The 21,583-nt window shown below is 39.4% G+C and overlaps 1 protein-coding gene across 4 annotated transcripts in view; it reads right to left on the bottom strand.

The window, feature by feature from the left end:
- The window catches only part of LOC102075062 (complement C4-A), a 52,882-nt gene that overhangs the window by 22,262 nt on the left and 9,037 nt on the right, over positions 1 to 21,583 (bottom strand). For 3 of the 4 annotated variants that reach the window (XM_026790701.2, XM_026790707.2, XM_014264024.3), the window contains 20 exons: positions 19,234 to 19,316; positions 17,570 to 17,762; positions 16,378 to 16,558; positions 15,659 to 15,729; positions 15,261 to 15,346; positions 14,496 to 14,578; positions 13,284 to 13,371; positions 10,781 to 10,886; positions 10,461 to 10,584; positions 10,029 to 10,144; positions 9,116 to 9,283; positions 8,172 to 8,369; positions 6,376 to 6,567; positions 4,883 to 5,032; positions 4,336 to 4,462; positions 3,897 to 3,968; positions 2,840 to 3,040; positions 1,970 to 2,081; positions 1,672 to 1,742; positions 686 to 825 (listed from right to left, as the gene is read on the bottom strand). In XM_026790701.2, coding sequence (XP_026646502.2) covers positions 686 to 825; positions 1,672 to 1,742; positions 1,970 to 2,081; positions 2,840 to 3,040; positions 3,897 to 3,968; positions 4,336 to 4,462; positions 4,883 to 5,032; positions 6,376 to 6,567; positions 8,172 to 8,369; positions 9,116 to 9,283; positions 10,029 to 10,144; positions 10,461 to 10,584; positions 10,781 to 10,886; positions 13,284 to 13,371; positions 14,496 to 14,578; positions 15,261 to 15,346; positions 15,659 to 15,729; positions 16,378 to 16,558; positions 17,570 to 17,762; positions 19,234 to 19,298 — 2,544 coding nt within the window. In that variant the 5' untranslated portion in view covers positions 19,299 to 19,316. Of the gene's footprint in view, positions 1 to 685; positions 826 to 1,671; positions 1,743 to 1,969; positions 2,082 to 2,839; positions 3,041 to 3,896; positions 3,969 to 4,335; positions 4,463 to 4,882; positions 5,033 to 6,375; positions 6,568 to 8,171; positions 8,370 to 9,115; positions 9,284 to 10,028; positions 10,145 to 10,460; positions 10,585 to 10,780; positions 10,887 to 13,283; positions 13,372 to 14,495; positions 14,579 to 15,260; positions 15,347 to 15,658; positions 15,730 to 16,377; positions 16,559 to 17,569; positions 17,763 to 19,233; positions 19,388 to 21,583 lie in introns of those variants that run through there. The other variant, XM_074535377.1, reaches the window with a different exon arrangement.

Here is a 21,583-nt window from a genome sequence, read left to right as displayed (position 1 = left end):
ATTGATTAGGGCTCTGAAGGTAAATCAGACGACATTTCTTCATTACACTGAACTTGAAACAGAGTTTTGGCCTATCCCTGAGCCACAGTGAAGTAAGAAAGATAGTGCATTTTTATACATCCCAGCTCTACACAATTCAGTGCAGCTCAGAAGATGCTGGTTGAACAGCTGGTTGGGAGATGGGAAGAAGTGGAAAAAAAAAAAGAATATCAACTTTGGATGATGGAGGCCCCTAGCCCAGTGACAACTTTGGCCATATGCAGGACTGCATAGGAGTCACATGAAAAGAAAAAGTGGCCCTGTGTTGTATGCTCAATGAGTTTTTTGGCCAACATTGGATAGTGCACTCATACTCATTTACATCTCTGTCTTGTTTACCTTGTGAAGGGTCAGCAAGTGTCAGTGTCCAGATGAGCAGGCAGCAAAAAGGGAACAGATTACTTCAATGAAGGGGAAGAAGTACCCAAAAACAAAGGATATGGTTATGTAGCATGGTGAATAAAATCTGCTTTAAATAATAAGTTTGGTTACCGAGTAGAACTGGATCTTGTGCTTGGGAAAGAGCTCAAGATAGAAGCATTATATCTGGGCTGTAGGGTGGCCAGGACATGCCCATTAAATTATTACAAAACTTTAGCTCTATCTAGCTAGGCATGCAAGGTGCAGCAGTTGTTGATAACAATACCTGGAGATCATTGGGCAGGTAGTTGTAAACCACTGCTTTTATTTCCAGCTGCTCATGTCGTCTGACTGAGTACGGTAATCTCAAGGACACAAAAAAGTCCTTGAAAACTGTAAAGCTGTGGGGATCAGCCACACAGAACCCTGGGGTGAGAAAAAGAAAAAACAGCTAGAATTGAGAATGGCGCACATAACATCAGCTAATAGGAAGTTAAATGTCAAATCAAAACTCAGTGTCTGGGCTCCCCTGAGGTTACGAGCAAGAGAGGAAAACAGGAATACTCAAGAACTTGTTTAAACTCATCTACACTACAGACCTATCTCTAGTTTGCTCCCTGGAACCACTGCCATGGTTTTTGATAATTAAAACTTGTCAGAATTGTTTGTATGTTTTGTGAGTGAGCTGTGGCCCAGTTTTCCTCCCCTTTCAAAGGGGAGCAGGCAGTACAATATAGACCCTTTGTCCCTGCTGCATGGTCCTCATCAACTCCTAGGAGCTCCCAGAGAGGGCAGCACCTGGGAACCTGGGCTCTCTGGCTTGTCCTTTGCTGGTTTCCTGGTGTTCTTTTCTGCCTTAGAGGCCAAGACATTCATGCTTTGAGATGGCCAGAGCCTGGTCCCAGAATTATTCAAAGAAAAGTGATGTTACTACTGCTACCTCTCATGTGGCTTCCCGGCCATGTGAAAGCTAAAATCAGGTGGTTTAAAGAGTGGAAAGAATAAAAGACAGTTTTGATTGTATGATCCATCATCCTTGAGCTCCTACTCCCTGTTGTTTTTACAAATATAAATCTATACCTCAGCTTCTAGTTGGGCTTTAACATTGCATAAAGGAGAGAAGTAGCTATTACAATAAAAACACTGCATTTTTTCAGTACAAACTGTTTTATTCTGTCAACATAATATTGTACCTCTCTTTTAAAAATTACACATTCTCTACTCATCTTCATATAAAGAAACAAGCAAACAAAAAATACTCAATACTTATACCTTTTTCAGGAGATATACTTATTGCTTGAACTTCCCAGGTAGTTATAGAGTCAGGAGCAAAGTTTTTTACACTAAAATCACAAAATAAAATGTATTAGAAGGCATGTATAAAATGTAAACATCATCAAATGATGATGTTTATGAGTATTTAAAGAGAAAAACATATTCTCTCAATTGTGAAGACAAAGTACTTGCAATATTCTGAGGTCCTTTGCATCAGATACTACATAAAGCTGATATTTATATACATTTGAGAGTACAAATTTAAACATATTCAGCTAGTCAGGCAACAGAGTACCTGTGATTTCCAGGGCTTTCCACTTCTTCAAAATTCCACCACCAACTCTCAGGAAAATAGCTGCGCAAGTTGACAGAGGTTTCATCAAACAATTCTTCCTGTTCACTGTATTCTGCAAAACAGGAATGAGGTTTCTTTTTGGAAGTCTTCCGCTACTGACCTTACACTGTCTTGCAGAGAATCAGCTTGTAAAAGCACAAATAATGCTCCAAATGAAAAGATTTCATCTGTGTTTCATCTTGTGAATTAAACAAAAATCTTGGAAAAAGAGAAGCAATGACCATAGCTTGTCACAGAACAGAGAGTTCCTCTTCCCAGGTTTAATAACTATATGCTACCAAATGAGAAATCAGACCCCTGTAGTAAGGCTAGAAAAGATGTTCCCAGTGTCCTATACTTGTGACAGACAGGGGAAATCTGTGAGAAATGGTAGCAGAAATTGCACTCAGAAGGAGATAATTTTAGATGGAAAGTAATTTTCTTTTTGGTAATATAATAGTAGTACCACTAATTAAGGAGTCGAAATCTGAGACCACTTAGAGCCCTAAACCCCTTCCCTGCTCTGCTGTCTGTGGCCTCTCTGGGGTGTGGGCAGGGGCCATCAGTTCCTCTGTAAGTCTGCAGGGGCCAGCAGTGGCCGAAGTGATTCCTGCCTTTTCTGACTCCAAGGAGTTATCCCGTGCCATCCCATCTCCCCATGCACAGTTCTGAAGACGCAACGCTGCGTGGCTGCTGCGCGGTACCGGGGCTCTCTGAAATGCTGACGTGCAAACCTCCTCCCCAGCCCCACAGCACTGAGGTGCCCCTTGGCCCTCGCCAGCCACCACCAGAGGGGTGAAAGTGGCAGAGCTGTGTGCCACTGCTCCTCACGTCGTGCCAAGCCCACTCTGTTCCTCTGCTTCGCCTGCTTCCTGAGGGCTGTGGCTTTCTCGCAGCACTCCTGGAACGCGGCCCTGCACTCCTGGGAGCCAGACACCTTTGCCAGCCTTTTTGCACAAGAAAACCTCATGGGATTTAATTTCATTCCATCTTGGCAGCATTTTAGTAGAGCGGTGTTCTGGTATCTGCTGGCTGCAATAGAATTAAAGGCCAGAATTAGTGCTGTGTAAGAAGAAATTAGTGTAAAGGTGTTCATTGTGCTCAAAAACATCATTCTTTGCCATTAACATCGATTTCTATGACAGCAGCCAAGCTTCTATGTGGGACCCTGAAAACAGTCCACCCTAAAAACAGTCCACAAACACAGGAGGAAAGCATAGGCTCTATGGCATCCTAGACATTCTGTTCTAAGCCCTCTCTTCCCAATCAGACTGAATTAAAAGTTAAATCCTCTTTGCTGGCTGGAATTCTTAATGGAAATAGCAATATCAGTGTTCTCTTTCTTGAGTAGAGTCTGATTTCAAAAGAAAAGAAGATTCCAACTCCAACCCTTCATGTCTTCTGGCAAGAAAATGAGAACAAAATTTGCACAAATTGACATTTTATACCAAATGCTATACTAACTCTTCTCTTAATTGAAGCTCAAAGTACTGAAGTTGGCAGAGCTTCAAAGCAGAATGTCAAGAAAAAACAGGATTTATAAAACATCTTCTGACCATACAAAAGATTTTGTAAACCTCAAAGTCATGACTGATGACATGACATGTTATCTACTAGAACTGCTTTGCATTTGGGATTATAAAGAGGCAAACTAGTTTCCATTTATAGACATTATTTGGTTTTGTTTTTTGAGCTGTGCTGATGAATGATGCATCATGCAGCATAGTACACATATTTGTGCTAAGTTATGTCAAGTAATGCAAGAGTTGGAGGTAAGAGTGTCTTGGCATCCTTTACTGTGCCATCACTTCTTGCCCCCTAGATCCCAGACACATCCCTTTGCCTCCCCCTGCTACGATTTTCAGGCCACCCAGAGGAGCAGACATACCAATTCCTGACATTTTTTTCTGAAAATCCAAAGATCTCTTCTGCCTTCTGGTGACCTGGAGGCATTTATATCCTGGGAAGGCAGAACAGAAGTGCTTGTTCACAATGGTATGACAAGAACAGCCTGATCATTCACATCATTCATGAAGACCTCTCTTAGGACCCATCTCATTGACAGAAGACCCACAATTTGAGGGAGAGTCCCACAAATCTTCCAGCCTAGCCAACTGCTGCCTGCCCCAGCTGAGGTGGTCACCAAAGGACCAGCACCCACCATCTGAGTTATCTGAGCTGCCAGCATCTGGTGGAAGAGCAGAAGAAAAACCCAAAGGCAAAGGAGAATTTACATCATAAGAGTAAAAATGTTTCTGATTTTTTAAGCAATCAGTCTCCCCAGATCTCTAGTGGTCTCACACAAATTTCTGAAGGGCAGAACTTACCTCCCCGAAGGCTGGATTGAATTGTGTCTGATATAAAAGCCAGACCAACATCAGTAAAAACTTGAATGCTGTTTGCGCCACCACCCACAGAACAGCCAAGATCATACGAATTCATAGCATTAAATACCTGTCAAATAAAATGGCACAGATGGAGTGTACATGCTTGTAAAGGGTTTATTCATATATCAGAACAATTCTTGTGGCTTTTGATTTGCAGAAACAAGAGAAACCGGTGGTGCAAGCTTCATCTGGAAGCAGATTAAAGCTGAGGGGTGTTTTAGTTAGGGAGTGCTTTCAAGCCATACTTTTTAAAATTTACAAACTTGTCTGCCATAGGGTGGAAAGCCCCATCTTAAATATACCACTCATCTTAAACATGCAATTTATCTTATATAGATCCTAAATTGCAAAAGAAAAGACATTTTCAAATTTAGCAAAATGTTGTCTAGGCAATTAATAGCCATTAATTATATTTTGATCCTCTCATTAGTAATGGAAAAATTTGCTTGACTTTGCTTGCTGTGATATTTTCTTACCAATATCTTACCCTTTTGGCTGTAAGCTTATTTTTCTTATTCAGAATAAAAACTGCCTTATCAACCACAGCTAAGGCAACTTTTCCCGCATGGTCCGTTTCAATCTGTAAATTGACCTGGTCTGCTGGTTCATATGTGTCTTGTTCTGTTCTCACTTTAATCTAAATAAAAAAGATTGAAAAAAAAAAGTAATATTTTTATATTATAGTGAAGATTCTTTGGGCCAGGAATACTGTCAGCTGTGACTGTCAGCAGTCAGAAATTGGGAGATGTTCCTGTTTTGTGAAATTTCTGCCTGTGATCTTGCATTTTGGAACATGTAGCTGCAGATATTTCACACTGAAGGAAATCATGGGGAGCTGAAAGATGTGTCCTGCAGAATTTTGGATGTTGGCTTTCAATGACATTTAAGCACCAAGGGAAATAAAAAGTTTGTGTTAAGGGTTTGTGGAATTGGGGTCTTCAATATAATTTTGTTTATTTCCATTGGAAAAAAATTACCATGAAAGACATGAGCACAATGTCATTGTCATTGCATGGTAATGTACAAAATTAAACAAATTAAACCAGTCTGTAATAATATTTCCTGCTTTCTATCACTCACTTGAAATTTTTAGCATATGTGAGCAAACACAGATCTGGTTCTGATGTACACACTTCCGTGATTTAAAGACAAAGTAGCCATGGTGACTATGAATAATAGGAAATTATTACTATAAAGTCCTGTGAACATTACTGAATTTTGTCCTTTTATAAAAGAAGGATTGGTTTGTCTGTTGGAGACAGATGATTTTTTTCTTGAAAACTTCTTTTCCCCCAATGGACTACCATATTCTTTTTCCAAAGCAAACAATTTCAGTAGAAAAAATAATTTTAGACAGCTGACAATTTTCAGCAATTGGGTTTCATGCTATTGGGAGAAATTCCTGTGTCTTCATTTTTATTCATTTTACCTTATGGTCTGAAAGCGAGGAGGAGGAAGAGGAGAAGGAAGATGAAAGAAAGGCTTAGAGGGCCTCCCATTTGTCTACACTTCATTTTCTAATGTAAACCATTCTTAAAAGCTTTTAAAGTACTACCAAAACTCAGAAAATTACTTTTAACAGAAATTAAAAAGCTTGAAAAATTACTTCAAATTCATACTTTTTCCCCCAATAAATGGCTTCACTTTCTTTTGTGCGACACACACCACTAACAAAAGAGAAAGTTAAAAAGAGATTCCTCCCCCTCAATAACACTATCAGCATTTTCTTGTGGATTTCTAAAATACAGACACTCACAGGGGGTGATTTTTTTCTGTAAGAAATTATTTTTCATCTCTTTGAAGCACAACCTGAGAGCCTTTCCAAGGCTCTTACCTTTTGTCATGAGTCCTGATGACACATTTTCAATAAAAATGACATCTCACTTTATAATCCCAGGCCTGCGCTTGCTCTGCCACCACCCCATTTAAAAAAAAAAAAAAAAATTGGAATGCAACAGAAGCCATGGGCTTTGAAAGCACCTTTCCTTCACAGACATCCATGACGTCCACCCAGACAGAATCAGCGATGATCTCTTGATGGCCCTCGTTCTCAGTGAAGTAATAGGCTAAAAACTGAAAGGCAGGCACCATCTTCTCGGTGATTTTAAGGTTTATTACTTTGTTTGAGGATGGGACCCTTCCCAGGAGCTCAGCTTGTCCCTTTGCCACAACCTTCAAGGCAGAAAAATTGAAATAAAATACTGTGACTATGTCCCAGAAAGGGCATTAAGATGCATAATTTTACTGTTTGGTTTTGGTTTTTTTTTTTCCTGAGGCAATTTCTGTTTAAAATATGTTTTCTTCTAATGGCATGACCAGTTTTGATGGGCAAAGCAGTATATCAGTAGCCTGGAGGAGACCTGCACACTGTGGTGGTGGATGTCTGCTACACTGGTCTTGTGGCCCAGGTTTGAACACAAATCTGTCACCCTCCACTCAGTCTTACAGCTTTAGAAGGGTAACCCAGATAGTAAAAACATTAAATTTTGTCTTCTACAATGACTGGTCATCACACCTAGGAAGATATCAGCACTATTTACTCTGTAATCAGTACTGAATCTTTCAGAATGTAGGAAAGAGTTGGAACAGGAGGTTTAAGGATAAAGTCCCACAGACTCATCTTAAACTGATTTCAGCCCATCCTTCACTATTTAACTCCTTCCTTCTACATTATGTTAACTATATTCATGGGTGGTCAGAGGAATAAAAAACAGGCACAGTGGCAGGAGTGAGGGTGCTCTTCCCAGAACAAAATATGTGAAGCTTTCCTAAGCATACAGTGTTTCAGGAAGTAACAAAGGCATGCTACAGCCTGCCCTGAAATCCTCACTGCCTTTGTTAAGATGACCAAAGTTTGGGAGAGACCCTCACTGTTGAGCTCCAGCAGCGTCACCATCCCTCCCACATGTCCTGCCTGCCCAGCACTACACCTTCCCAAAGACTGGCAGCACCAATTCCAGCCCTGTGGTACATCATCCATTGAAAACAAACCCCCAAACCTAAACTTAACTCCTAGGGATACAATTATTCCAATATATCAGAGCCCTTTTAAAAATAAATGGAAACTGATATCTTGGCACTTATCATCCTGTGAAATTTAGGCTGCCAAGGGAAATGAGGACAAAGAGAGTGAGAAAGGGATTAAACACATTTTACACTCAACAGATTCCTGGCATGTACCCACAAACACATTTCTCTCATTCAGAAAAATAAATACTCTCCATTTTACATGCCCTAAAAATAATTGCAAATGTATAAACGCCAGCAGAATCATAGAAATAATTTCTGAAAAGGACCTATGGAGATCTCTAGTCCAGCTGCTTGCTCTCAGATGAGACATCACCAGGGTAAGACTAGATGAGACTGGCGAGGGTTTCTTTTATTGAGTGTTGAATTTTTCTCAGGCTGGAAAATCTCTCAGCCCCCTGGGGAGCCTCTTCCAATATTGCACTCATTACTAGTGAATAGATTTTTCCAAAATGAATCTCCCAGGCCATAATTTTTAACCTTGGTCCCTTGTTAGATTGTGTGGCATCACCTAGGACATCTTGTCTCCACTATGCCTTAATTCCTCTTCAAGTAGTTTAAGGTTGCTATTAATTCAGTCTTAGGCTCTTCACCCAACTGAACAAGCCCAGTTCCCTCAGCCTGTCTTGGTGGGTCTGGAGTGCCAGAACACCAATCATCCCACTTGCCCTTTGCTAGACCCCCTTGGTAACTAGGTAAATGTTCCAGGCTGCATAATTTGTGAAAGAAATTACTGATATTCTGTTTACCATATAATAGAAATAGCCAATGTTTCCTCTGCCAGGTTGATGGATATCATTCAAGGTGATGGGCAAGGTATCTCCAGGTGCCACAACAGTGTGTGGGATGCTGATGCTGAGGTAGTTTGGGGAAGCAGAGTGGTATCTTTCTGCTCTGATGCTGGTTTCAGGTGTTTCTAACCTTTCTTTACCCTCTTCAGCCTTTACCTGTCAGGGAAGAAAAGGACAGAGTGAGTAAAGTGTCTCACAGGAGAGACTGTATAGTGTCACCAATAATCACATTGTGTAGGTTATTTGGAAATTACTGTGAAATAAAAGGAATAATTGCTGAGCCCTCATTAGCGGAATGTGGCTTCAAACCCCAGGATTTTAATTACTTTATTCTCTTACCCCATTTTGCCTCTTGCTGTACTTACATTTGGTATTTTCACCCTTGGCTCTTTCTAAATGAGAATCAATGGGTCAAAAATCCCAAAGTGATTTTGTACTCAGAAATTTTTTTCCCCCCATTTTATATTGTGGACATAATTGAACCCTCTGAGTGGGCAGATGTATTTGACTCTCTGCATTGCTCAGGACCTTTTCCTTCACTTTCCTCTGATAATTATCTATCACTTTGTATGGTGATATTCCTTACAGTCCCATTTCTGTCCTTCATGCCAGGCAAATGCACATCCAAAACACAAAAATGCATCACTATAACCAATGCATGTACTGCCAAGGCTCTGATGATGCTACAGGAGTGTCCTTCACTTGAGATATCCCTCAGGCCCCTGCTCTGTATAACAAATCTTACACAATCTGGACAAGGATCTGCAGGTTGTATAAGAAATCATGTTTCACCATCTATGCTAATTCAATGAAAAGCGATCATCTTCACAGTTGTTTGTAATTGCCATATGAGCAATTCTCAGTGGGATACTTTTAAACATGGATGTTTGCATTTTCTTTACCTTTATTTCAAGCACTTGAGCATCTTTGGGGATGTTGAAAGTGATGGAGACCAGACCCTCTCTATTACAGAAGGCAGTCTTCTTCACTGGGGGTTTTCCAGGCAAGGTAAGAGTGGCAGTGATAAATAGGAAGGCAGCAGGAGTACCATCAACAAAAGTGGCAGTTACCTATTGAAAAAAAAAGTTCTGTTATTTACAGGAAATCCTATGTTTAAAAAATGCACACAAACAAAAAGCAATTTTAATTTATAATTTTTATGAACTGAGAAAAAAATATAAAACTGTACATACCAGCATTCAAAAATTTGAGCTTTGAGAAAAGGGGATAGCAATTGACTCAGTCTGGACTTTAGTTTAGGTAAAAACCTATGAGTACAGATTACAAAATGCCTCAGATTTTCACTTAGCATCTATTTAATCTAAGCAGGTCCCAGAGATATTTGTCATTAACTATTATAAGGTAATATTCTGACTTTAACTCTTCATAGAAAACCCTCAAAAAACTTGAAGACGTGAAATTTCAAGCCACATAAATTTAAATGTATTTATTTAAAAAAGCAATAATACCCCATTTTACTGTTAAGAATTTTAATTTGATTTGGGATTATTTTATTACAATATTCTTGTTTCAATATTTTTATATGGAAGAGAGGAAGAGACTGCTATGTCTTATAAAACTTTGTAGGGCAACAGTGCACATTGACTTCTAGAGCAGAAAACCAGCATTTTCTGGCTGTTCAGGTGCTGAGCATACAGAAATGGGACAAACCAGACACACAAACAGCAGCTCTGTGTTGCACCTATTGTGGAAGGTCTGAGTCCTACAGAGCTCACAGTGGATCAGACAAGGAAAGAGGGCAGGTGTAAATGCAGTGCTGTGGAGGCAGACAGACACAGTCAGAACACTACATACCATCACAGAGAAGGGGGCTCCAGGCACAAAATACTTTTTGGTGTTAGACAGATCAAGAGCATAAGGAGATCTCACAAACTTCACACTGCTGAGTTCCTCTTCCCTCATCTCACCACCTGTTAATATCAAACAGTATGTGTTGCTATGGGGGCACTAACTATGGACTTGCATACCTTGGATATCTAATATTCTGAAAGATTTTGTTTTCATTTTCAGCTATTGGAGAGAGTTAGCTATCTAATGTCATCTGCAACTTGGAGCTTGAGCAGCCACTTTCCATCCAAGATTCTTCTAGTTAATTCCCTACAGCATGAGCAAGCTTTACAGCAAAGATGGATCCAGTGAGACCAAATTCCCCACTTAACAGATTACACCAGAGAAAGATCAGTGTGAATCTTCCAGACTGTATCAGCCAAGCCATACTGTACTCACTTGCAGTTTCTACAGTGGTAACAGCCACATATAAATGAAACCCTTCCAGGGTGGAAATGCCCTTTCTCAATTTCTCTTCCAAAAGTGGTGTACTTAAAGTAACTCTTCCTTTTCCATTTTGGATCTAAAACAAAAGTGGGAGAAAAAAAAAAAGAAACAAAAAAGGAAAGAGAGACAGCATTACTGGTTTGTGGCCATTAGAAATAAAATGTTTATATCACAGCTACAGTATTATGGACTTGTAAGTTTCCAGAACTTTTGACAATATTCCGCTTAGGTGAATATTCGGATAAATCAGAGTAGTTCCACGGAATACTTACTGATAGCTGTTGCTCCAGGCCTGGAATAAATATTTTGTTCTCATTTTCATCAATTATGCCAAATCGCACATATGCAGCACCCTGAATCTCTTTCCCGTAAGAATGTCTTTGGAAGGAAGAAAAGTGAGGAGAGGGATCATTATATTAATAAAAAAGTAAGCATAAGGCAGACTAATCATTTTGTGCTGAAAAAATATTGGAATATTTGTAGGCATCCCTTTTTTTAACTAATAGCTTTAAAACAAAATTTAGTCCTACTTGCTCATAACTCAAACCTGAAAACTTTTACTGATCATTGTGCCAACTGGTGATTTCAAATGCAAAGATATTTATAGCATAAGTCACATTGGCAGAATTGAATGGGGAGACATCATCTGGTAAAATTTGCACCAGAATAATTTTTAATTTTTTTTAACAAATTAATGAGAACTTAAGTTGCATTGCTGCCAGACTTCAAGAGATCTTACATCACTCATCCCATTTAGCTTGGATGAACACTATTTCCTTTGTATGAGACACCTCATGAGCAGAGTATAGAAAATAAAGGATCAGAGAATCATTTCAAGGACTGATAGGAAATATTTGGTACCTCTGAAGACGTACAGCAGGAAGACTCTCCCTGCTGAAATTCTAACACCTGCACTGGGTAGAGTGGACATCCTCTGCCCCACGATACTCCTACAGGTTTAGGCAGTATGGCAGAAAAGTCCCCTTGTGAGTGAAATATTTGCCAGATCAGCATCTGGCCAGAACACCCTATAGCATTTAATAAAGGTCATGGGGAGAGAGGATGGAGCATGTTGCTGCACCTGGCTCTGTGCTCAAGGAAACCCTGGCAGATGTGGAGCAGCACAGTGTGCAATGTGCTACATGAGACCTGTCATGGCCATGGTGTTGTCTTTTGCTTGTGGAAATGCCACTTCACTTCAGGCTTATTTTTGTTTACACAAGCCTCTTTCAAATCGACCTGATCAGCAGCACTGATCTATACCACTAAAGCCAATGGAGAGACAGGTTTTATGAAAACTGCATTAAATGCCAGAGCTAATAAATGGGAAACAATAGTCAATTACACCAAATAACTTCATTACATGCATGGCCAGTTTAGAGAAATAAGTTCAACTATCAGGAATTCCATATGCTGATTTTGATGAAAGTCAGGCCTGTGTGGCACCACTAGGACTTTTTCCAATAAGGAAAGGAATGGTATCCAGTCATTGAGGGTGAATTTTTCTTCTTAAATAATTATGATACTGATGAGAAGTCAAATATATACAAAGTTCATAAACTCAAAATAGAGTGCTGCAATAGTGCAGAGAAAAATTTAGAAAGGATTAAGATACTGAAGCCAGTGATTTGAAATAATTTCATATCACAACATGAAGTGATCATGATTAAAGCAAGTAATTATTCAATAGAACCAAATAAAAATTTAAGGAGATAGGAAGAGTTGAGTTTGTTCAGGCAAGCAAGAACAAGGAGGTGGATACAGGCTCTGTCTGCTCTCTCAGGGTGTGCTGGGGAATGGAAGGACCAGCTCAGACAAGGACAGCAGGCAGTGGTCTAACAGTCTTCACTCCTCTGAAACTGAATAGATTTATCCCAACTATGAAAGAAGGCCAGCTGCTTACACCTGCCTGTTCTCATTTCATAACATTTATTCCTCTTTAGAAAAAGAAAAAACCCCAAAAGTATCAAGTTCTAATTTAGTCATTCTCCTAACAGGCAGTTTCTGAGCATTTCTACTCTTATGAAAACTGAAAATTCAACAGCCAAAAAATATTTTGATGGATTAAATTTTCATTGTCTGCCTTCCTAAGTTGCTCTGTGTTTGATGCCATTCTGGTATGGGACCGGGTGTAATTCATTTGCCTTTGAGCCCTGCCCCATGGTCTGGCCAGTCTGAGAGCTCTGTAGCTGTGGAACATCCAGGCCAGGGCGCTGCTGTTCAACAATGGACATGTGATGCTGTAGTGATGCTCATGGAAACTCCTCTGATTATTTGTATTTATCCACCTGAAGCCTTTCTGCATAAATCATTACTCTCCAACAAGCACTAGCTTATTACTCACAGACTTCACTGTGCTTTGAGAAAATTCCATACCCAAACTTGAATCCAGCTCTACGTGAATTATGTTACATAGCACAGTGGAGGCTTTAGAACATTTCTAAATATTTAAACCAAAATTACACAGAAAACCAGGTGACTAATTTGCCTGGACCCTTGCATAGGAACACAGAGGAGAATCCTAAATAGCCACCTTTGACAGCAAACAGAAATATTCAGAAAATCCTGTTCCAACTTGATCAGCATGGTCTGGACCCAGGCAGTACTTGGCACTGATGTCTCAAGTCAGTGGTAGAAACAGAGATTATATAGGATAAGTCAGCTCTAAGTTGAGCCAGAAGCTAGTTAACTCTTAATGACAAGAAAAAGGTAAAAGTCACAAAACTCATATCTGCTTATCTGGCCCTTAACCAGCCTGGCTCTGAGCACACCTACTTTGCCTCGATGTCAAACACAAAGCTTTCATTCCAGATGTGGTAGTATGGATGAAGTGGGATGAGTTTGACTTCAAAACTTGGAAGCTCTGCATGGAAAAAAAAAAAAAAGACAAAAGGTCATGACATGTGAGTTTCAAACACACCTTAAACTCCTGTCGTGGCAACACACACTGAGGCAATGCAGCTGCATTGAAGGATGTTTTAGTTTGAGCAAGCAGTGCCCTTCTGAAGTAAATCTACTGGTCATTTTCAGTTATTCTGCTCTGCTTCACATAGTGGAGCAGTCTTCAAGCACACAAAATCTGTTTATTTACCATGAAAACAAGATAAACTCTGCCTGCTCATGGGCAGGAAGTGCCCTGGACTAAGAGCAGGTTGAGGTAAACCCACTCTGAATTGGGTGGAGAGTGGATCTGAGCTCCTCAGCATCAGCTGTGTCACTCTGAATTTGCTCCTACAAAGCCAACCTATTTGTTTCTGCAGCTATATCAGAGGGATTTGTTTCTGCTTGCAGCTGTTTGGAGAGGGGCCAGTAATCTCCACTATTCTGCTATCTCCACTAGCTAAGAAAAATCAGTTTTGTTAAACAGAGATTTTCAGACAATCTCAAGGTTTTCTTTTGTCTTTAAAGGAATAAAAATCAAAACAATGAAACAACAAACCCACATTAATTTTACAAGGAGGTATAATTTCAGTGTAAATAAATCAAACTACTTCTTATCCCAAATTGTTGTTTTTACATTTTTACTTTATCCAAAGGACCCTTATTTTCCATAAAAAAGATTCTTTGAGGATAGGAATAACTCTAATAAACTTCCAGATTGAATTTCACTGAGACAAAATGGGCAGGGTTTTTTTTCTCTTTTTTCCATCGCAATATTCACTGCAAACTTTAGCCAGAATTGAAATGACTTCAAAATGGAGCTCATCATATTTTTTTTTCCTGTGGTAGGAGAGCCCATCCAATGTTTTCTGATGAAATGTTTAAAATGTGATTAAAAAGTTACTAAATCTGTATAAAAACTCCTTATAAAATATAAGCCACAAAGCTAGAAATTTCTTCTATGCATCAGAAATAGCAAGGATGCACTGAAACACCATGAAAGTTGTCCCTAGGGCCTAACTACAGCCAGATTTAACTACTGCAGTGTATTTTTAACACATTGTGATAACTCCTTATATTTGTAATGCAAATCTTACAATATCTCACCGTATCTTTTAACTTCAAATTCAGTGGAAACATTAGACATTTCATGTTGATGAAACCAGGCTTTGATTTTCCAAGTTCCAGGCCTAAAGTCCAGATTCAGCAGAAAATAGTTAATTACAATTCCTCAGATATTTTATGATGCAAACACATAAATTATCACTGAATTGTAATATTTGCCTTGCTTTGATCTCATCCCTAAATAATTAATTAATGGTTTTCTTTTTACTGGGAGGAGCCAGCAACATATATTTCCAAATGTCTTAGGAAACACTCAAAACAAGTATGAGGAAGTGCAAGATAACATATTTGCAAACCACTACCTTTGAAAAGTCTGCAGAAACAGAGAACTCACCAAATATTTCCTATATGTTATCTACACTGAGATATCAAAATCAACCTGGCATGCCAGAAGACCTTGAATATTAATTAAAAGCTTGACTGTTTGAAATCAGATATCATAAGTGACACTTTGCAGACTAGCCCTTTCAGAAGTGCTCCCTTGAATGCAGCCATACGTTTCAGCAGATATTTTAGCAGTTTAATTGTTCTTTACCAGGATACATGTTGCTAATTGCAGCATATTTACAGTAAATTCTGGACTCATCTCTCCAGGATGAGGTGCTTAAAGGTGAAAAGATACTAATCATAAGCTCCACATGTGTCCCATGGTGAAAGAAAGACAATTTTGAAACGTAATTCAAGAAATTCAGCAGTTAAAAATTTTAATCTCCAGGTTTTGATGCAGAAGGCATAGCAGTAACGTACTCAGCAATGTCAGGTATAGCAAAGTGTTCACCAAACACTGCGTTTATTTTCCGGTCTGACTTTTTAACCACCATTCCCTTGGAATTCTGTTGAGACAGAAGAGAAGCAAACATGAAATTATGCACCAGGTGTCAAATATTTACGTCCAAAAGCTCAAGGTCATATCCTAGTGCTGTGGAAGAGAAAATGCTTTGCTTACTTTCCTACTGCATTATCCACATCACGTATCTCCATGTTTCTAAAATGGGCCAAAAATAACTACAGATATCTCACTATGTGCAAATACAGATTTCTGGAGAGGAGTCCCAGTTATTGTTGTGCTCTCGGATATTTTGTAAGAGTTTTCCATATCTCCTGTGCTGAAGAAGCACTCATCAGCAGTGTTTTTGCATACTTACTAGCACAGCAACTGTAATGGTGTCATCTGTCGGCCTCATAGCATTGTCCAGAATGAAGATCCTGTATCTGACTGTTTAACAGAAGAATAAATATGTTCACAAATTTCTTTCTGGCCTTTCTACATACATATCATTGCAATCTGTAAACTTATTTACCAAATTTAAGATCAAACACTTTCTTTTAGTGAAAAGAAATCTGAGAAATTTAAAGAAAATAATTGCATTCCTCCGTAGCCTGCGCATGTTACATGGCTGGATAAATTTTTGAAGAAAATTCTGAAAATTACTCAGGGAACTTCAATTGCTTTTGTATGCCTTATGCAGTTGAGGCTTGAAACCAAACTCAAACCCTTTTTTTACTTCCCTCTTTTGTTAATTTAATTGGTAAGTAACAAAGCAGTAGGGATCAGAAAGAGCAAAGGTAACTTGTTGCTGGTGCTGCAAGCAGAAGCAGTAGGAGTTCAGTTTTTGGCAGTTTCTCATGATTTTTTTTTCAAAGAAAAGTCATCATTAACCTTTTTGAACAAAAAGGAGCAGATTTTGTCTGTCTTCCTTAAAAGTGACTGTCTCTGGAGGCATTTCCACAGGGTAGCTGCAATGTGCAGAGCAGTCCCTGCAGAAGCCCTGGCTGCTGGAACAACCTGCTCGTTATTACTTTTCTAATCCTGCCCTTGTAACATCCACATTCAACACCTGAAGAGAAGCATTTGTATTTCTACCTTGGGAACTCGGTGTGTAAATGGGCTTATCTGTCTGGATGAAAATGTAGCCTTTCCTGGAGGACAGGAGGATGCGAGTGCTCTTGGCAGTCATGGGGAGCTCCTTGCTCTCAGTGACCAGCAGAACATATGGCAGATTGCTCTTCTTGAACAGGCTCTGCTGCAGACTGCCTGGCTTGATCTGAGGAGAATAAAAGGGAAAACCCCACAGAGTCAGAGGTGAGCCTGGTAATTTTGGGACCACATGGCTGAGGTCCCACAACAGCTGAAGTGCTTAAATAATCATATTAGCACCATTCAACATAAGTACTGCAATTATATCTTTCTTACTGGGTGTCATATCTTTCTTACTAGGTGAATATTTCTTTTTAATTAGAAATACCCTCTAATCATCCATTTTCCACCACAGAAATACACTTTTTTCTGCCCAGTGTCAATAACTCCAGGTGGGAGAATTCAGTCTACATGCCTATTGATTTCCATTTACCACGTATCCTGTAATCACTATTTATGCTAAAATCTTGGTTATGAGACTACTGCTTTACTTCATGCAGTTTAATGTGTTGCTTCTAAACATCACCCTTGACAGGAACCTGATTTGAAAGCTCTGCTGTTAGCTTTGGGAGTAACCAACCAGAGCCAAACTGAATATTGCTGTGTGCTTTTTTCCCAACCAAATAGCCCAAACTAGTACTACAGAAATAAATCCTAAGAGACTTCAAAGGGTGCCAGGAGCAAATGATGCAACATAGGATGTAAAGAATTAATCAACTTAAAAATCTGCAGAAAGAACATAGGCTTTGGTCTCAGAGACTACACATTTTTAAAGGTTTCTCTTGTATTGTTAAATGGCCAGTAGTAACCCAAAGGCCTGAATGCACAGTTTTAGTGAGGAAGAAAACCCAACAGTGATAAAATAATTAAATGTGTTTAAATTAAATTTCATTTATCACCATGTTACAAAATCTTGAGCTTGTTATATGGGTGCAAAAGAATACTCACAATCACCACTGAAATTACATTAGCATTGTTTTATTAGCTGGTTGGATGAATAGGGTGCTGCTGTCGCTGGAATTGGTTTTGTCAGTGTCTCTTGGGATCAGTGTTGTCTAGGTTCCAGCCTATTCCAAGTAGAGATTTGTGCTTTTTATCACCAAATAAAATAATTATATCACTCTGATGTCAGACTCACCATTATTTTTTTCATCTCTTGGTAGTCATTGTTTTGGTTCAGGTTAAAGTAGATCTTCTCTGATATGAGCTGATTTTTCGTCTCATCTTTGAAGAACGCAGCAACTTGCACAGGACTCTGTGCTCCGTGGACTTGAACTGTTATTGTCTCATGTGTGCCCAAACGCACCACATTTGGGGCAGTAATCAGAAATCTAAAACAACAGATAAACAGATTGTCCAGTATGTAGGTTCAATGACTGTCCAAACAATATGAATGTTAAAGATAAAACAGGCTCTCACAAAATAGCTGAGCAGGGGACTTGTGGAGATCACCTAATCCATTGCCCTTGTTAGTGAGAGTAGAGGTTAAAAGAAAATAATTTTCTCTGACTGATCTCCAGATTCTGACCTTTCCCATTTAAGTCCTGTAAAACATCAATCGCTATACATAGACAAGAAAAAGCCTGAAATATATCCCAGGGACTACCAATGCAGTTTATAACCTGGTGCGACTCAGAGAAAGCTCTATAAACTCAAATTTCTGAAACAGAACAAGGGCATGCATTGAAAAACAATGAATACATATTAATAAAGACACAATTAATGCTACAAAGTCATGTATCTTCATGTACTAGCACCCACATTATGCCAGCTTATGCTTTAATGTGTCAGGAGGAATAGATTCCCTATATAACCATATGTATGGGGTTACAAGTAGCTGATCTTCCTTGCAATATCACTGTGAAATGTTGGAAATGAGAGATCACAGAAGGTGAGACCACATCCCTGGGAAGGGCTGATTTAGACGCTAAATTGGTTGGGATTTTTTTTCCTCTTTATTTTTTTCCTTCATTCTTGACCTACTCTGGTGCTTCTTAGTAATTGATTTCATGACCTTTAAAATGTAGATCATTATCCTTGCTCTCTTTTTTTCAAGTCTATTTTGCACAAAACAATTTTACAAAAATCAGAGAACTGTGTGAAGAGCCAAGTTCTCTCTTCACCTATGATGTCACATAGACAAAGAACAGTTCTGAGCTCAAGACAGGTGCTTTTGGAAAATTATAATTCTGCAGAACATTTCTAAAATGAAAGGTGAATGATTTTCTATTATCAGAATAGGTTGGCTGAACTAACTTTTTTAGTTTTCAAAAAAAAAACAACCCTCTTCTTTCTTAAATGCATAAAATGAAAGGTGAGGTATAAAAGTCAGGGTATAAAGCTGGTATTTAATTTCATTCACTCAGAATCTGTTGGCTCTAGCAAAAGGTGGCACAAGGCCTGGCTTATATGTAAATCTCCACTGAGACAGAGGATAAATATAGAATACTGAAGGTCTCCCAGAAGTTAAACTTTTGCTTTCTGCAATGTATAAATCAATTACAGAGGGTTCTTTTTCCCCAAGATTTTTCAATCCCATAAATGTCATGAACAATAAGCGAGCGAACAGCAACAAGAGAGCGAACAAGCTGTATATTTTTAATTATTGGTTCCTGAGAGAATATTTCTTCCTTCAAAGAGTAGTTTTAAGCCTTTTACTTCTCACCTTTTTAAGGTTACACAAATTTTCAGTGGTCCAAGAACATGGTTTTTTGATTCTTCATTGGGAGAGAGAGACTATCTCCTACCTTCACTTTCAAGGGATTTGTTAGGATTGAAGGATTTGTAATAAAATATACTTACGATGGTGCTTGTTGTGAATTGGGCAGCAGCAAACAAAAGCTCACCAACAATACCAGCCTTTCCATTGGAAAACTCTAAAACATCTGCAAAAGAGAAGCACCAAAGAGCCACCATCAATCCAGGTGCTGCCTGTAGGAAATGGGCTGACAGCACATTGCAGCAAATGATATTGCCTATCCTGGTTATTTATTAATAACTTGCAAAACTGTGTAAGCAATAGTAATGGACATGCTGGTGGTGCACACAGTAATACCCTAGGGAGAAACATTCTGGACTAAGTCACAATTTTATACTTTTTTTTTCTGGCATTCTTTTCCCAGCTTCAATGTTTTTACATGATAGCAACTAAAAGTCAAGTGCAAAGAGAAGTTTCCACAAATAGTGCAAAGGCATCCCAAAATCCAACAAGACACTGTGGCTTGAAGAGTGGCTGTAGAGTATTTCTAAATGGGGACAAATGCAGGTGACAAGTTCCTTCTGTAAGCCTTTACTTAACCTCAGACATCTCTGTGGTCCAGCAAAGGTGAGAGAAAGCTCCTCTTGTTGAGACAGCACCAAACGTGCTGTGCTGGAAATCTACCTGTACAACTCGGTTTCAGTCTGTGGTACTTGGAGGAATTCATCTGCCTTTACTTCACTAGAAATGAAATTGATGCCTCTGCCCAAGCCATTCAGCCCAATTTTCTTTTATGCCCAAGACACTGGGCTTTTCCAGAGGGCAATTAGTCTCATCTTAGCATAAAAATGTAAGATGAATCATCAGCTGAAGGCATTCCAGACGGCACATCTTAAAAAGTAGGATACTGATAAGCAGGGGGGAAAGGCCATCTGAAGAATAACTGTTTGTACAAAACCCAGTTTTGATCAAAGGTAAATGAAAGAACTGAAACCATCATCAGGTCTCATTTTTGCAAACTTTTACTGGATCGTTGTCTCCCAAACACAATTTTGTTGACCCATGAAAATGGAAACATGCCCATCTGATTTTCATGCAGATCAAATCCCAGAAATCACATGGCTACTCCCAGGCTCTGGTGATGAACTGCCCTTTAACACACCACAGCTAAGTCTGTGTCTTTAATCATTAGCAATGAATGCCTTAAACCAGCACTCCCTTATTTGCAAGGTGAATTCATGCTCACAGCAAAAGTTCATTGTCCACAGCCATGGGACCTTCCCTCACCCCACCACTTGCCTAAGGGACATCTCCTGCTTTACTTCAAGACAAGGAGATAGGGAAAGACAAGAAGCTGACTATGAACCAGTTCACTATTTTACACTTAATGCGCTACTAGTTGGTAACTCCCTCTGAGACAAAATGAGACAAAAAGTACTCTTTGTCCACTGTTGGTCACAGAAAGGATGGGCAGCAGTAGCTGGCTTCAAACTCACATTTTTCCTGCTCTAGTCATGTTTTTTTTGGTTTTTTGGCTTTTTTTGTTCCTCAAGAGACAGTTTCCTTCACTACTTGTTTTCACTCTCATTTCAGCTGTCAGTAAAGAGGAACAACTTGAGGAAAAATACCTGTGGATCCTCAAGGTCAAATCCATGCTCTTTGGGAGATGCTTATAAGATTTCAGACTTGGGAACCATTAAGAACAAAGTCATTTTCTCTCTGCCCTCCTTTCCCACCCGCTAATTCCCTCTGCATTTTTGCACTCACAAAACTGATTTATTTCCATGCCAGAATAATTTTCCTCAGGGCTTCTGGCCTCCCAAACCCAAGAGAGATGATGAGGAAGAGTAGAGATTTCCACCATAAAGCTAGTCTGTGTTCAAGGCAAAGACATGTGGAAGAAAAAAAGTCCTTTTGGGAACTGGGCTTGTGCTCTCCCTAGGGAGCAGAAGAGTCTTGTTAAACCTGCAGCTGGTAAAATCAGGATTCTCACTCTTATAGGGATAATGGGGAGAGTTAATTAAGAGCAGCAGTGGCTGCTAAGGCTCCTGCCCTCTTCAGAGACAGTTCTGCTACTCCATCTTGCACTGCTGCCATCCAGAGTTGGAGCTCATGCAATCACTGAGCAATCCTAGTCACTAAAACAGGACAAGAGACAACTGTGAGTGGGTCCTTTGCTTTTCTCCAGACAAATACGGAGTACGAAAAGAAATAACATCTGCGAGGTTAGTGCTCATTCCTTGAGAAAGACATAAAGGAGTTCTCCCAGCTGAAAGCCAACAATTTCCAGAAGACAGCAACACAACCAGCAGGGATTTCCTACTCCTGAAGTCACAGGAAAGGCACCTCTGCAGTGAGAGGTCACACCAAAATCCTGCTCTGTGCCCATCTTTGTCAGAGGGATGAAGATGGGATTTCCATTGTCCAGTCTGGCTTGTTTGTCAGGGACCGAGG

Source organism: Zonotrichia albicollis, chromosome 2, assembly GCF_047830755.1.
Source record: "Zonotrichia albicollis isolate bZonAlb1 chromosome 2, bZonAlb1.hap1, whole genome shotgun sequence".
NCBI lineage: Eukaryota > Metazoa > Chordata > Aves > Passeriformes > Passerellidae > Zonotrichia > Zonotrichia albicollis.
Note: the sequence above shows the minus strand (reverse complement) of the source record. Positions and strands in the feature narration are given on the sequence as shown.